At 41.1% G+C, this 14,347-nt stretch overlaps 1 protein-coding gene across 2 annotated transcripts in view; it reads left to right on the forward strand.

Moving 5' to 3' along the window:
- Positions 1 to 14,347, forward strand: part of SLK (STE20 like kinase) — a 55,203-nt gene that overhangs the window by 27,591 nt on the left and 13,265 nt on the right. The window contains exons 9-13 of one of the 2 annotated variants that reach the window (XM_075612540.1): positions 1 to 742; positions 2,339 to 2,469; positions 2,644 to 2,767; positions 3,559 to 3,738; positions 8,493 to 8,585. The exon at positions 1 to 742 is cut by the window's left edge and continues 623 nt beyond it. In XM_075612540.1, the coding sequence (XP_075468655.1) occupies positions 1 to 742; positions 2,339 to 2,469; positions 2,644 to 2,767; positions 3,559 to 3,738; positions 8,493 to 8,585 (1,270 nt within the window). The remainder of the gene's footprint in view (positions 743 to 2,338; positions 2,470 to 2,643; positions 2,768 to 3,558; positions 3,739 to 8,492; positions 8,586 to 14,347) is intronic. The other variant, XM_075612542.1, reaches the window with a different exon arrangement.

The raw sequence follows: 14,347 nt of genomic DNA on the forward strand, positions 1-14,347 counted from the left end.
GCAGAAAGGAGATGCAGAAATAAAACATTTAGAAGAAAATGATACAACTGTAGGAACAGTCGCGGAAAGGTCTGACTCTGTAGCCAAGAGTAAAGAGCTGGGGGAGGGTGCTCAAGAAATAATTGACAATATTGGAATATCTTCTAAAGAAGATACCAGCATGAAGCTTGGAGCAGATGAAGGTAGTATAGCATCTGAGATGAGTAAAGAAACGCCAGTTACAAGCACTGCTTCGGTAGGTGAGGACAACCAAAAATCAGAAAGTGTAGGTCAAATAGATATCATTATCAAACCTGAAGAAACTGTTCCAGAAACTAAACCTGATGAGACAGAACATAAGCAAACAGAAGATGAAGTCCATATGCCTCATGATTCTATTAACGATGCTCAGAGTGAAAATACATCTACAGTTTCCCAGCCAGATAAAGAGACTGTACAAACTCCATCTCAGGATCATGCAATAAATACTTGTGCGTCCACTGAAGCAACTATCGAAGCAAAGCCCGAACTTCAGCCTAGTGTACCCAGTATCAGTGTTATCTCTGCTGAAAGTGAAGAAAAAGATAAAACTAGTTCAACAAGTGAAGCTGAAACCACCCAGCCAGCCAAACCTGAAATTCCAAAGGAAAATGATACAGATTCTGTTACGGGTTCTACAGCTGATAGTGGGAGCATTGATTTGAACTTGTCAATATCCAGCTTCATGACCAAAAGCAAAGAGTCTGGATCAATATCTTTACAGGTAAGCATACAACTACTATTTTCCAAACCCTTGGCAACAGCTAGAAAGCAACTGACCAAGCGTTGTACTAAGCAATAACCGCTGAAGTTGGAGTTATTGTTACAATGAGATTTAAGGGTGTAGTGGGGATTTAATTTATTGTTATTTAGTGTGGAGTGGCTTAGTGGGTAAAGACACTGACTGTAAAGGATCACACTGACTTTGAATCAGGGGAACCTGGTTCAATTCCCGGTGTCGGCTCCTTGTGACTTTGGGTAAGTCACTTTATCTCCCTGTGCCTCAGGCGCCAAAATCATAGATTGTAAGCTCACCTGGGCAGGGACTCTCTCTAACAAATCCATGTGCTGCCTCCTGCGCACTATATTGTACATGTGAAGCGCTTTGAGTCCCACTGGGAGAAAAGCGCGATATGAAGTAAAGTTATTATTCTTAGGCTGCGTTCATGGTTACTGATTGCGCGCGGAGGCTGAGGGAAAGCGGGTGCTTTCCCTGGCCTTAGACCGCGCGCCGTCGGGGGGCAGGCCAGTGACGTCACAGAGCTGGTTCGCACTCATTGGGCGAACCGCTCACGTGACCAGCCCTACGCTCCGGCAAGCGCTAAAATTTTGCTAAGACTTACGCTTCCGCACGCTTGTGTAAGCGAGCCCCTGCTAAAGCGCAGGTCTTAGGGGAATTTAAAATTCCCCCGCTTGCCGGCGAGACAGGCCGGTCACGTGAGCGGTTCGCCCAATGAGGGCGAACCAGCTCCATGACGTCACTGGCTCGCCCCCGGCCAGTGACGCGCCCGCCCCCGGACCGCCCCCTGACGGCTGCTCAGAGCGCTTGCGGTAAGAAACCGCAAGGCCAGGGAAAGCACCCGCTTTCCCTGAGCCTCAGCGCGCCTCAGCATGCCAGCGGTAAGTGTGTCCGAGGTCTAAATGGGAACCAGACACTCTTCTGCTATTTGCAATCCCATATTAACTATATGGAAAGGCTCTATTGATCCTTTTTTATGAGCTCTCCTTCCCTCTGTCTGATTACCCTGGGATTTACACTTTGACAAATTACACATCCATAAGCACTTGAAAATTTTTTTTTTAGTAATGTTATATTATTGAAGGGTATGTACAGTATTGTGTGACTGGGGTTTTGAGTGCAGTATAAGGAACTTATTTTTCCCCTCTCTTAGGGATTCTGTTTCTCTCATACTCTATTCCCTGTTGCATCTCCCCATCCATCTCTCTATAACAATGGTTGCTGAGCAGGGATCACTTTTTTTTAGTTGATCTTGGGGAATAATATTACAATAGAATTTACTGATTGTCAGGATGTTGTGACACCCTGGTGTGCAATAAACGATATATATTTTTTTTATAAAGCAAGACACATTTATGAAACAGAAAAATGAAGCTTAAAACTTAAAAAAATATATAATAAAGGAAATGTTGAATTTACAGTAACAATTCTTTTTTAGCATAGTCCTTACATGGGAAACTATAGCATAATCGCAATAAGAGTATCATGGCAATTTTTGATAGTGTTAAAATGAAAATGTTCCTTACAATACATACTGTATAAGACAACGGTTCATGTTTTTATTGTGTATATATTGTTTAGGAAACCAGACGACAGAAGAAAACCTTGAAAAAAACTCGCAAGTTTGTTGTCGATGGGGTAGAAGTGAGCGTCACAACTTCAAAAATAGTTACGGATAATGACCACAAGAGCGAGGAGATGCGATTTCTTCGGTATGTTTCAAGTATTTCAAATGTTTCTTTTTCAGGGGAAATGGCTTAGACACTCCCATAAATGAGTTATACTCGCTCAAATGTAAAATGGATTCTCAACTGTAAGATCCTAAACCTCTGAAGTTGTAACCAATGACTAAATATATATATATATATATTTTTTTTTTTATCAAGACGTCAAGAACTGCGAGAACTCCGGCTTCTGCAGAAAGAAGAGCAGAGAGCTCAACAGATTCTTAGTAATAAATTGCTGCAACAAAGAGACCAGATCTTCAGGCGGTTTGAACAGGAAATGACGGTGATTTCTCTCTGCCTTCCTTGAGCACTTACATTATACAAAATAAAATCTTTTTTTTTTTTTTTTGGTAAATAACTATTTACATAATGCACGTTGTGTTTGGAAATCATTATAATAATTTAAACGTTGCGATGTTGATGGCCACTAAATAGAAGGTAGTCAGTATCGAAGTATCTCCTATTCTCTCGGCTCTCCCCAAATAGTCCCGATAATATTTAATCTCTATGGTGCTGAAGAGCAACACTAAGCAGAAGTTTTATAATGCATGAAAATCTAAATCTCATGTACTCGGCAACAAAAATGCAAGGGTACAGAAAATGTTTTGGAAAGATGAATAAGGTAAAAGACCAACATAGACAGATGACCAATGAACAAGAAAAATGATGCCTTGAACAAGTCTCTTAATGTAAGGGTTCTCAACTCCAATCCTTAAGATCCCCCCACCCCCAACCTTTCCCCCCCCCCCCCCCCCCACCAAACAGGTCAGGTTTTAAGGATATCCCAGCTTCAGCACAGGTGGCTCAGTCAAAGACTGTGCCACTGATTGAGCCACCTGTGCTGAATCTGAGAGCCTGAAAACCTGATCTGTTTGAGGGGTCTTGAGGACTGGAGTTTAGAACACATGTCCTAATGTATAGCTATGCCACTGATCAGCACATAGTATTGCAAACTCCGTTTCTTGATCGGGTTTTAATTTGGCGTTTTGGCTTGTTTTAAAGAAAATACAGCGTAAAAGGGCAAGTAAAAAATATTAGCCAAAAAAAAACTTATAATGGTTTTTATTCCTAAAGAGCAAAAAACGTCAGTATGATCAAGACATTGAAAATCTGGAAAAACAGCAGAAACAAACGATTGAACGTTTAGAACAAGAGCATACGACCCGCTTAAGAGATGAAGCTAAACGCATAAAAGGAGAACAGGAGAAAGAGCATGCTAAGTTCCAGAATGTGTTAAAGAATCGGAAGAAAGAGGTAAGGTTTTAATTGGCGTTATGGGAAGAGAATTATGATAACTTGTCTGAAACAAACACTAAATAATGTTTGTTACACTTATCCTAATGTGACTTTTTGTATAATATTTTTGCATTCCTTTTGGATAATTTGGTTCTTATTTTGTTCACAATTTTATGATTTCTTACTGTTATTCTATACTATCCATTCTGTGGCACCTTTCCATTTTCACGAGGTGCAAGACCACATTTAATCTTTCTGCTCTATTTACACAGTTTGCATTGATTAGAGTACAGACTTATATCAGTCACTTTCTCCATACACATTCCTTTGTCAATTTAATGCTTCCTTCAAATGAGCATTGAGTAACTGCAACTCAGGTTGTAATATTCTGACTTCACTGTCACTTCTTGTCAATAGAAATGCCATATTCTATTCCAGCTTCATATTGCAAAGTCTGTATAACAAGCCTCACACTGATGAGACCCACAAGGGAAAAACAGCTGTCTGTGAGTAGGTTTACTGGTTATGCACTTCTTAAACCCAGGCTAAGAGAGAATGGGGAAAGGCAGGGTTGCATATCTGTCTTGAGACGCATGAATGTGCTCACAAGTGATATTTTCTATTTGCTATATTCTTCCTAGAATTCCATGTTTCAAGAATTATCGTTAAATTACTCTTTCTGTATTTTACTTAATACGGTACTTTTTTCTTTCATTGAATTTCTTTTATTGTATAATTGGTTAGCACCATTCTTCACACGTTTGTTATTGAGCAGGTACAAATATGTTTTATTTATTTTTTTCTGTGTGGACGTTTTTCATTGCCTAATTGTGTGTGTAGTTCAGTAACCCTGCACGTAAATCGCTGCCCAAAGACCTGAGGCACGGATTTTTTTTTATATACCTAAAGCCAATATTGGCATATTTTGGCAAGTGCTCACGTCATAGGAATTAAATAAAGTTATATCTAGCTAGCATATGAAAGGTCCTGGGTTTGAGTCCTGTATGATATGGTATAATTTATAAATCTTAAAAAAATAAAATAATAATTTATAAATTATACAATATAATAAAAATAAAATAACATGGACACAGCCCTATGAAGTGAGGAGAGAGCTGACAGCAAAGAGGAGAGAGATCTAGATGCCTGTAAGTCCTATCGCAGCAAAATTGAGGTTTTCAAATCTCAGGAGCCGTGCTCAGACCGCGTTATATACGGATTCACGTTGTAGCGGATCGCGCTATAGCGGGGTTGAGCTGCAACTCTATGTTACAGATCAGGGCACACAATTATTAGTAATAGACCAGGGAGCTGGAAAGGTGCCACTGCTGTTTAGGTATTATGTATAAATCAACACAACAAGCATTCCTTTGTTCCAAATACATGAATATTTATTACTCTGCGTTTCGGGCCCAACTGAGCCTTTTTCAAGAGCCACCAACTAAATGAGACCTCTGCCACATAAACAAATTGTGGAAAAAGACCAGTCACTCAAGTTTTGCTGGGTTTGCTCTGTATTAATATAAAGTGAAAAAGCTCAGTGCACATCCAGTGAAACTCATACACGGTACAGTGCCTAAATATATATGTATAAATATCTTTGAAATAAAATGGTCTTTTAGTTTAACATTTTTGGCCAAAATTGTTGTAAGCCCATGAGCCACTGCACGGCAGACCACATTTCCAGGGGTCCCTAACGCTAATATAAATTCTTAATAACCTGTGCAATACCAGGAAGAATGATTTATAATAAATCTGTCAATATTAGTTGCAAAGTTCTAAGTCTGATTGAAGCTTTTATTAACCTGTACATTACCAGGAAAAGCACTCTGTAATAGATTTGTCACAACCATAATGCAATGGATTGAGCCAAAAAGACCATTTTATTTAATAGATATTTATACATATATATTTAGGCACTGTACCGTGTATGAGTTTCACTGGATGTGCACTGAGCTCTGTCTGTGTTTGATGTTCTGTCTCTGGTTTTAAATGTATATTGCCATGCTCAGTAGCACTCCTCTGTGACACTCATATGCTTATATATATGTTGTGGTTATTTTGGGGGTTCAATAGGAGCTTGTTAGGTGTCCAGTATGTTTTGATATAAAGTGACAAAGAATAGACCACTGAAATGTTAATTGAGGAATATATATTTTTCTGAAAGCAAGCTTTGAGTGAAGCTTTTGTCACAGAGTCCAAGAAAGTTATGTCGGAGCAGACCCAAGACAACTGCATTTCCAATTGAGGGGGAAAAAATCAGTGTTCATTTACAAGCCATGTGTAATTAAGCAAAGTTTCAAGTAAGCTTCTAAAACGGGTGGGCAACTCCAGTCCTCAAGGGCCACCAATAGGTCTGGTTTCCCTGCTACAGCACAGAGCACAGGTGGCTTTGTCGAACGTCTTTAAAGCTGCAGTTCAGTCAATATCCTGCATGTGTGTTTTTTTAATAAATCAGTTCTGTAGTAAGAAAAAATACTTTTAGCATTTTCTGTTTTTAAAAAAACAACTTTGAAAGACCAATTTTCTTGTATTCTATTTTAACAGCCATTTGCTAAGGCACTGCCCCTTCATGTCCTGTCACAAGCCCTGGCACACCCCTTTGTCAGCCCTGCCCTCCCTCTAGCACATGTCAGTACAGGAGTGCTCATGAATATTCATGAGCTTCCACTGAGTGACAGAAGCAGAAGAAAAACATATGCCAGCTCTAGTTATGTCACCAAATTTCGACCTATCAATACATGGAGAACGAATTGACTGACAGCTACACAGTTCTTTAGGTAATTAGAGATTGCCCACATGAAACTATTGAAGTTAAAAAAAAAATTAAAAAAAAAAAAAAAAAAATACTGAACTGCAGCTTTAATGTGAAGTTGAAATCACAGCTTCAAATTGCAAAGCCAGTATAACCAGCCTCACACTGATGAGATAAGGTTGAAATAGCTGTCTGTGAATAGGTTTACTGGCTATGCAATTCTCAAATTCAGGCTGTGCTCAAAATCTGTGTAATGCAGCAGGCATAAGCTTATAGGGGGTCCATGTTAAAATGGATTTGAAGCAAAAGGTGACCGTGTGTGCTCATTTGCATGTCATTTCTCAGAATCCCTGTATGCTAAGAGATAATGGGGAAAGCAGGGTTCCAGACCTGTCTGAGACATGTGACACTGCCCACAAGTTATAATTTTATTTGCTGTATCTGGTGCCAAATGACTACTGTATGTGCAAAAAAGTTTTGTTTTTTTACATGAAAGATTGTTTGTATTGAAATGTTTTTGTTTTTTTCCTTTCTCCTTCACTGCTCAATATGTTTTGAGTCTTTCACTTACCTGGTGGCTGGGTCTTATGGACAATGGTGTTCATTTTCATTATATTTACCTTTTGCCTTGGAAAACTTTTACAAAGGTGTTGGAGTTTTTTCTTTTGGTGTTCAGTTTAACAACCGTATGTTCTTGGTGCACAAGTTTAACATATGAGATATGTGTATTACCAAATGTAGAGACTGAAAAAATAATAGGTCTTCAAACTTCACATAATATCATTGTTGGTATTGATTTTAATATCTACATGGTAACATTAATAATACAGAAGATCTGCTTTTTTATATAATCTGACAAGCAGAACTTCATCAAGTAACAGCTAAAAGTATTTTATCTTTGCAATGAACTTCATCATTGCTCGTTAAACTTTGTGTACAAAGATGTATCAAGCACTTTGAGGTACCAACTGATGCAGACTCTTAACGGTTCCTTCTGTAAGGTAAAAAGGAGGGATAGATTTCTCTTGGCATTAAAGCTTTGCATAACACTTTTCTATTTCCTTGCAGCCTCCACCCGCCCCCCAAATCCCAAATACATTCTAAATAGTGCAGAACTTCAGCTTGCAACCTAAACACATCAAACCTACCCCATTTAAGTGGTATTGCTTAAAGCGTCTGTCCAGTATTACAAAAGATTTGCAGACCGCCACTTCTAGTATTTGTCGCCTAAATTTCTAAATATTTTCAGCCTATTGTAAGGCTACAAAACTAAATGAACGATGGAGATATGGTAGTGAATGTATTGGTAAAGTGATGCTTTTTCTCTATTACCACAAGTTCTTTAGTACTGGTGCGTTTATAGTACTGGTGCGTTTATAGTACTGGTGCGTTTATAGTACTGGTACGTTTATAGTACTGGTGCGTTTATAGTACTGGTGCGTTTATAGTACTGGTGCGTTTATAGTACTGGTGCGTTTATAGTACTGGTGCGTTTATAGTACTGGTGCGTTTATAGTACTGGTGCTTTACAGCTGCCAAACATTCTAAACAATTCTGACTTAAAGAGGCATATGTATCAATACAAATAAAAAATGCAGCATGTTTATAAAAAAAATAAAATCCAATTGAATCAATAGGATTTTTTCGTTTTTTCCCCCAAATTCCCCTACTTTTGCATTATACAGTACATGCATAAACCCCAATGTGTTTATCATAAAACATAGCCTAAGTATTACACATTTCCCTGTTTTCATGTTTCTGCATGTAAAAATAGTTTGAGCAAAAATCTAAAAGATATTCCTTTATCATCTGGCCTAACAACACATGTTATTTCCATACGGTGCCTAAAAAACCCTGCATTCTTTCCCCCGCTTGCTGACTAATACATAGAGATGCACACTGCAGGGATCTGTGACGTGGAGGCATTGCTTACTCTGGGTGACATGCTTGCTATACAAGTGCTTGCTCTGTGGACAAAAAGGGATTTCCCCCCACCTTCTGCATGCTTATACTGTAGGTAATAACTGAAGTGGAGACAGCACCAAAAGAGCTGAGAAAAGAGCTCATGAAACGCAGGAAAGAGGAGCTTGCACAAAGCCAGCATGCTCAGGTAACTGCAGTCGCAGTGGTTTCCCGTTTTCTTGAGCGATCAATAAAAGCCGTCTGTCAACTAACATACAGTATGATGTACAGCTAACCCTAGAGTTGATCCCAGATCATTTACAACGTTTTTCATCATAGACTTCTTGATCAACAGTTTGAAGCCCACGCTAACATTTATTTTTATTTTTTTGTAAATCTATCCATTTAGAAGTGTGCAATTAATCTGACAAAACTGAATTCATACTTTTTGATTTTAAATGTTTGATTTTTTGGGGTTAAAACATAAATGTACAACATTTTAGGAAGAATTTTGGACTCTTTTCCTAACAAGCAGGCGGTAAGTATGTTGTGCAGAAATGTGTCTTGAGATATATTTTGTGCATAGTTTTAATTGGTAAATGAAACACAGATGTTACTGTAAGTATTAGTGTTCACATTCTTTTGTTAATAAGTCCCAGAAGGATGAGATGCTGCTTATTGCAAGGTTTTTTAATAATACGGTTTCTGTTGCTGTACAAAATGCCTGTCCCACTAAGCACATTATTAGTCACAGTTACATGAACATTCATACTTTCTCTAACCTTTCTACTATTTTGTTAAATAATTTCAACAATATTTATAGCTATTGTACTATACAGTCGTTTTTCAATTTTAGAATGTTGTTGTTTTTTTTTTTAAATTCTGTTTAATTTATAATCTACAGTAAATTGCTTCTGATAACTGCTCATTGCTAACCAAAGAAACACTCCAGAAATTTGTGATATTGGGAATGTATGTATGTATGTATATACCGTATATTCCGGCGTATAAGACGACTGGGCGTATAAGACGACCCCCCAACTTTTCCAGTTAAAATATAGTGTTTGGGATATACTCGCCGTATAAGACTACCCCTCTTCCAACGCACACACCAACCAAATAAAAATTAAAAAAACATCAGATTTCATTTATATATACAGGCATACCCCGCTTTACGTACACCCACTTTACGTACACTCGCAAGTACGTACATTTATTTTTAGTTACACCATACCCCTGTGTACGTACGCATGCTTCGCGACTACGGACACCAGGGGGCGGGGTGCGTGCATGCGCACCTCTCATCAATACTGCAACCTCCTTCACTGTGGTCCCTAACTGAGCGGGAGTGTAGGTAAGGGGGAACGGGGCCAGGTGGCAGTGGGAACGGGGCCAGGTGGCAGGGGGAACGGGTAGATCGGGCAGCAATCAATCAGCAGCTATAGCAGTGATTCCGCCCGCACTGCAGCTCCTGGCTCTTCTCCCTCCACTCTCCTCCCTCCTGCTCTCCTCCTCCCTCCTTCCTCCTGCCCCTCCCTCCTCAGATCTCGATCTAGCCTGCTGCTGCTGCTGCTGTAGAACGGAACTTTGCATGTGAGTTACGGGCTACGGGGGAGGAGGAGGTCCTCTTCTACTGAAATTCTGTGCTTGTGTGTGTCTGTGTCTGAGTGTGTGTGTGTGTGTGTCTGTGTGTGTGTGTGTGTGTGTGTGTGTCTGTGTGTGTGTGTGTGTGTGTGTGTGTGTGTGTGTGTGTGTGTGTCTGTGTGTGTGTGTCTGTCTGAGTGTGTGTGTGTCTGTGTGTGTCTGAGTGTGTGTGTGTGTGTCTGTGTGTGTGTGTGTGTGTGTGTGTGTGTGTCTGAGTGTGTGTGTGTGGCTGTCTGAGTGTGTGTCTTTCTCAGTGTGTGTGTGTGTGTGTGTGTGTGTGTGTGTGTGTCTGTGTGTCTCTCAGTGTGTGTCTCTCAATGTGTGTGTGTCTCTCAGTGTGTGTGTGTGTGTGTGTGTGTGTGTGTGTGTTTGTGTGTGTGTCTGTGTGTGTGTGTGTGTGTGTGTGTGTGTGTGTGTGTGTGTCTGTGTGTCTGTGTGTCTGAGAGTGTGTGTGTCTGAGTGTGTGTGTGTCTGAGTGTGTGTGTCTGAGTGTGTGTGTATGAGTGTGTGTGCGTGTCTGAGAGTGTGTGTGTGTCTGAGTGTGTGTGTGCGTGTCTGAGTGTGTGTGCGTGTCTGAGTGTGTGTGTGTGCGTGACAGTGTGTGTGCGTGACAGTGTGTGTGCGTGACAGTGTGTGCGTGACAGTGTGTGTGCGTGACAGTGTGTGTGCGTGACAGTGTTTGTGCGTGACAGACTGAGTGTGTGCGTGACTGACTGAGTGTGTGCGTGTGCGTGACTGAGTGTGTGTGCGTGACTGAGTGTGTGTGCGTGACTGAGTGTGTGTGCGTGACTGACTATGTGTGCGTGCGTGACTGACTGAGTGTGTGTGCATGAGTGACTGAGTGTGTGACTGAGTGTGTGTGCGTGACTGACTGACTGAGTGTGTGTGTGTGCGTGACTGACTGACTGACTGAGTGTGTGTGCGTGACTGACTGTGTGTGCGTGCGTGACGGAGTGAGAGTGCGTGAGAGATTGTGGGACTTAGGGAGTGCGTGTGTGCATGACTGAGGGAGTGCGTGTGTGCATGACTGACTGAGTGTGTGTGTGTGACTGACTGAGTGCGTGTGCGTGACTGACTGAGTGCGTGTGCGTGACTGACTGAGTGCGTGTGCGTGACTGACTGAGTGCGTGTGCGTGACTGACTGAGTGCGTGTGCGTGACTGACTGAGTGTGTGTGTGACTGACTGAGTATGTGTGTGTGCGTGACTGACTGAGTGTGTGTGCGTGACTGACTGAGTGCGTGCGTGTGCGTGACTGACTGAGTGTGTGTGCGTGACTGACTGAGTATGTGCGTGTGCATGACTGACTGAGTGTGTGTGTGTGCGTGACTGACTGAGTGTGTGTGCGTGACTGACTGAGTGTGTGCGCGTGCGTGACTGAGTGAGAGTGCGTGCGTGACTGAGTGAGAGTGCGTGAGAGATTGTGTGACTGAGGGAGTGCGTGAGAGATTGTGTGACTGAGGGAGTGCGTGCGTGTAAGCCAAGCTGATCAAGGACCTGAGTAAGGCCGTGCGTATAGTGCCAGCGATTCCACCCCAAAACAAACACATTGCTGCCGCCGCCGCATGCGCTTATAGTAAGCGCGACAGCGGCAATGCGACGGAGCGGACTATGGAAGCCGGGAATATTTGATTTTTTAAGGGCTGTCACCTCACGTGACAGCCCCTGAACAAATCCAATGCCCGGGAGCCTGCGACGCCGCCGCAAAGCGAAATATAACTTTCGCTAGCGGGGATGGGTGAGGTCGCCGGTCGCGGGCACTATACGCGCGGCCTAAGGAAGCACAGTATTGTAAAACACTGTACTGCACTGTACAGTATTGTTTTCACCAAAGTCACAAATCAAAGTCCCAAAAATATATCAGTCAGTCAAATAAATGCACCTCACCTTCATGCCCTTTCAGTAAAAATACTGTACAGTAGAAGATATGCCCTCTCCTTCATCCTTCCTACATATTTTTAAAATAATTTTGCATTCATCCATGTTGTATCTGTCAGCACTTATAAGAAAAATCAGCTGACATTAAAGATTTTATTTTAATAAAGCCTACTGTATTTATTTTGGTTACAAATGCGTTATTTACATCAGTTATACACGTATATGACGATTGCCGTACAGTACATGCATTGTAAAGTGAAAAAAAGGCAGTGCTTCACTTTAAGTATATTTTCACTTTACATACATGCTCCGGTCCCATTGCGTACGTTAATGCGGGGTATGCCTGTACTGTGCCGGCACATCCTATTCTAACTTTTGCCCGTCTTGCTCCGCGCATCATTATGGGCTGGCGCACGGCCACGTTCGGCGCCAGCCCATAATGATGCGCGGAGCAAGACAGGCAAAAGTTAGAATAGGATGTGCCGGCACAGTATATTGAAATCAAATCGGATGTTTTTTTAATTTTTATTTGGTTGGTAGCCTAGCCGCCCGCATCTTCCCCTCCCCCTTCCTTTCCCCTCGCGACCCCCACACACACACAATCACACCACACATTCAATCACAAAACATACACATATCACTATACATATATAAACACACACACACACACACACACACACACACACACACACACACACACACATACACACATACACACACACACACACACACACACACACACACATATATACACACACACACACACACACACATATATACACACACACACACCACTATATATATATATACATAATATATATATATATATATATATACACATACATATATATATATATATACATACATACATACACCACTATACATATATACACACACACACATATATATACATACACACACATATATATACATAATACATACACCACTATACATATATACATACACACACACATACATATATATATATATATATATATATATATATATATATATATATATATATATACACACACACACACACACATATATCACTATACATACATACACACACACACCACTATATATATATATACACACACACACACACATCACTATATACACACACATCACTATATATATACACACACACACACCATTATACACACACACATCATTATACACACACACACACACATCATTATACACACACACATCATTATACACACACACACACACATCATTATACACACACACACACACACACACACACACCTCTGTACTGCTTGCTCGACTCCCCACGCTTCTGAGCACTGGAGGAGTAAAGCCAGGAAGAGGAGGGCTTGTGTCTGTGTGCAGAGGGACGCCCCGCCCCCTCTGCAAGCACAGGGAAACACAGCAGCACGGATCTTCTCCCTGCCACTGCTCTGCTCTGCACTTTGCCGGCGTATAAGACGACCCCCGACTTTTGAGAAGATTTTCCAGGGTTAAAAAGTCGTCTTATACGCCGGAATATACGGTACACACACACACACACACACGATACCGCATAAATCTGGAAATCAAGAGACAGCACACAACTTGTTGAAGTATAAAAGGTGTATTAGTGAAAAATAGTACATCAAAAAGACCAATGTTTCGGTTCACGTTAAAGGGACCTTCCTCAGGGTGATGTATGAGACAAATGACTCACAACTAATATTATACACACACACACACCAAGGTGCAAACAAATCACAAGTGATTGGTGACCTGCCCAAACCAATAAACCAATTGCAAAAAAGCAGCAGACGGCAGCATCATATGACAGGCTAAATGTCCATTATGTAACGGTGATCTGCCATCTTCATGATGTCAGCGTTGTTATGGATACCATCCTCTGTTTACTGATGTCCGTTACATAATGGACATTTAGCCTCGTATGATGCTGCTGTCTGCTGCTTTTTTGTAATTGGTGACCTGCCGAAACCAATAAACCAATCACTTGTAGTGATTTGTTTGCACCTTGTGTGTGTGTGTATATAATATGGGTTGTGGGTCATTTGTCTCATACATAACCCTGAGGAAGGTCCCTTTAACGTGGACCGAAACGTTGGTCTTTTTGATACACCTTTTATACTTCAACAAGTTGCGTGCTGTCTCTTGATTTCTGGATTTATGTTGTATCCTATATTTATATTATTCTTATGGGACATGCACCACCTACTTTTTTTTGCCTTATGGGAGTGCCAAATGTCCTTGTTAACTATATTTATAGCTCCAATCGCTTCCACTGTCCCCACTGTCAGACCAAACACCATGCCACCGATAAGACTAAATCCAGAGACCTGACGCCAACCCCTGCCTGCCAACAAAACCAACCAAGCAAGCTCACAATGCACCCAACACATAGCCTGATCATAATGTTCCCACCCCTGCCCACCACAAAGACATCTTAACAATTACGCTATACT

The sequence above is a fragment of the Ascaphus truei genome, chromosome 8 (genome assembly GCF_040206685.1).
Source record: "Ascaphus truei isolate aAscTru1 chromosome 8, aAscTru1.hap1, whole genome shotgun sequence".
NCBI lineage: Eukaryota > Metazoa > Chordata > Amphibia > Anura > Ascaphidae > Ascaphus > Ascaphus truei.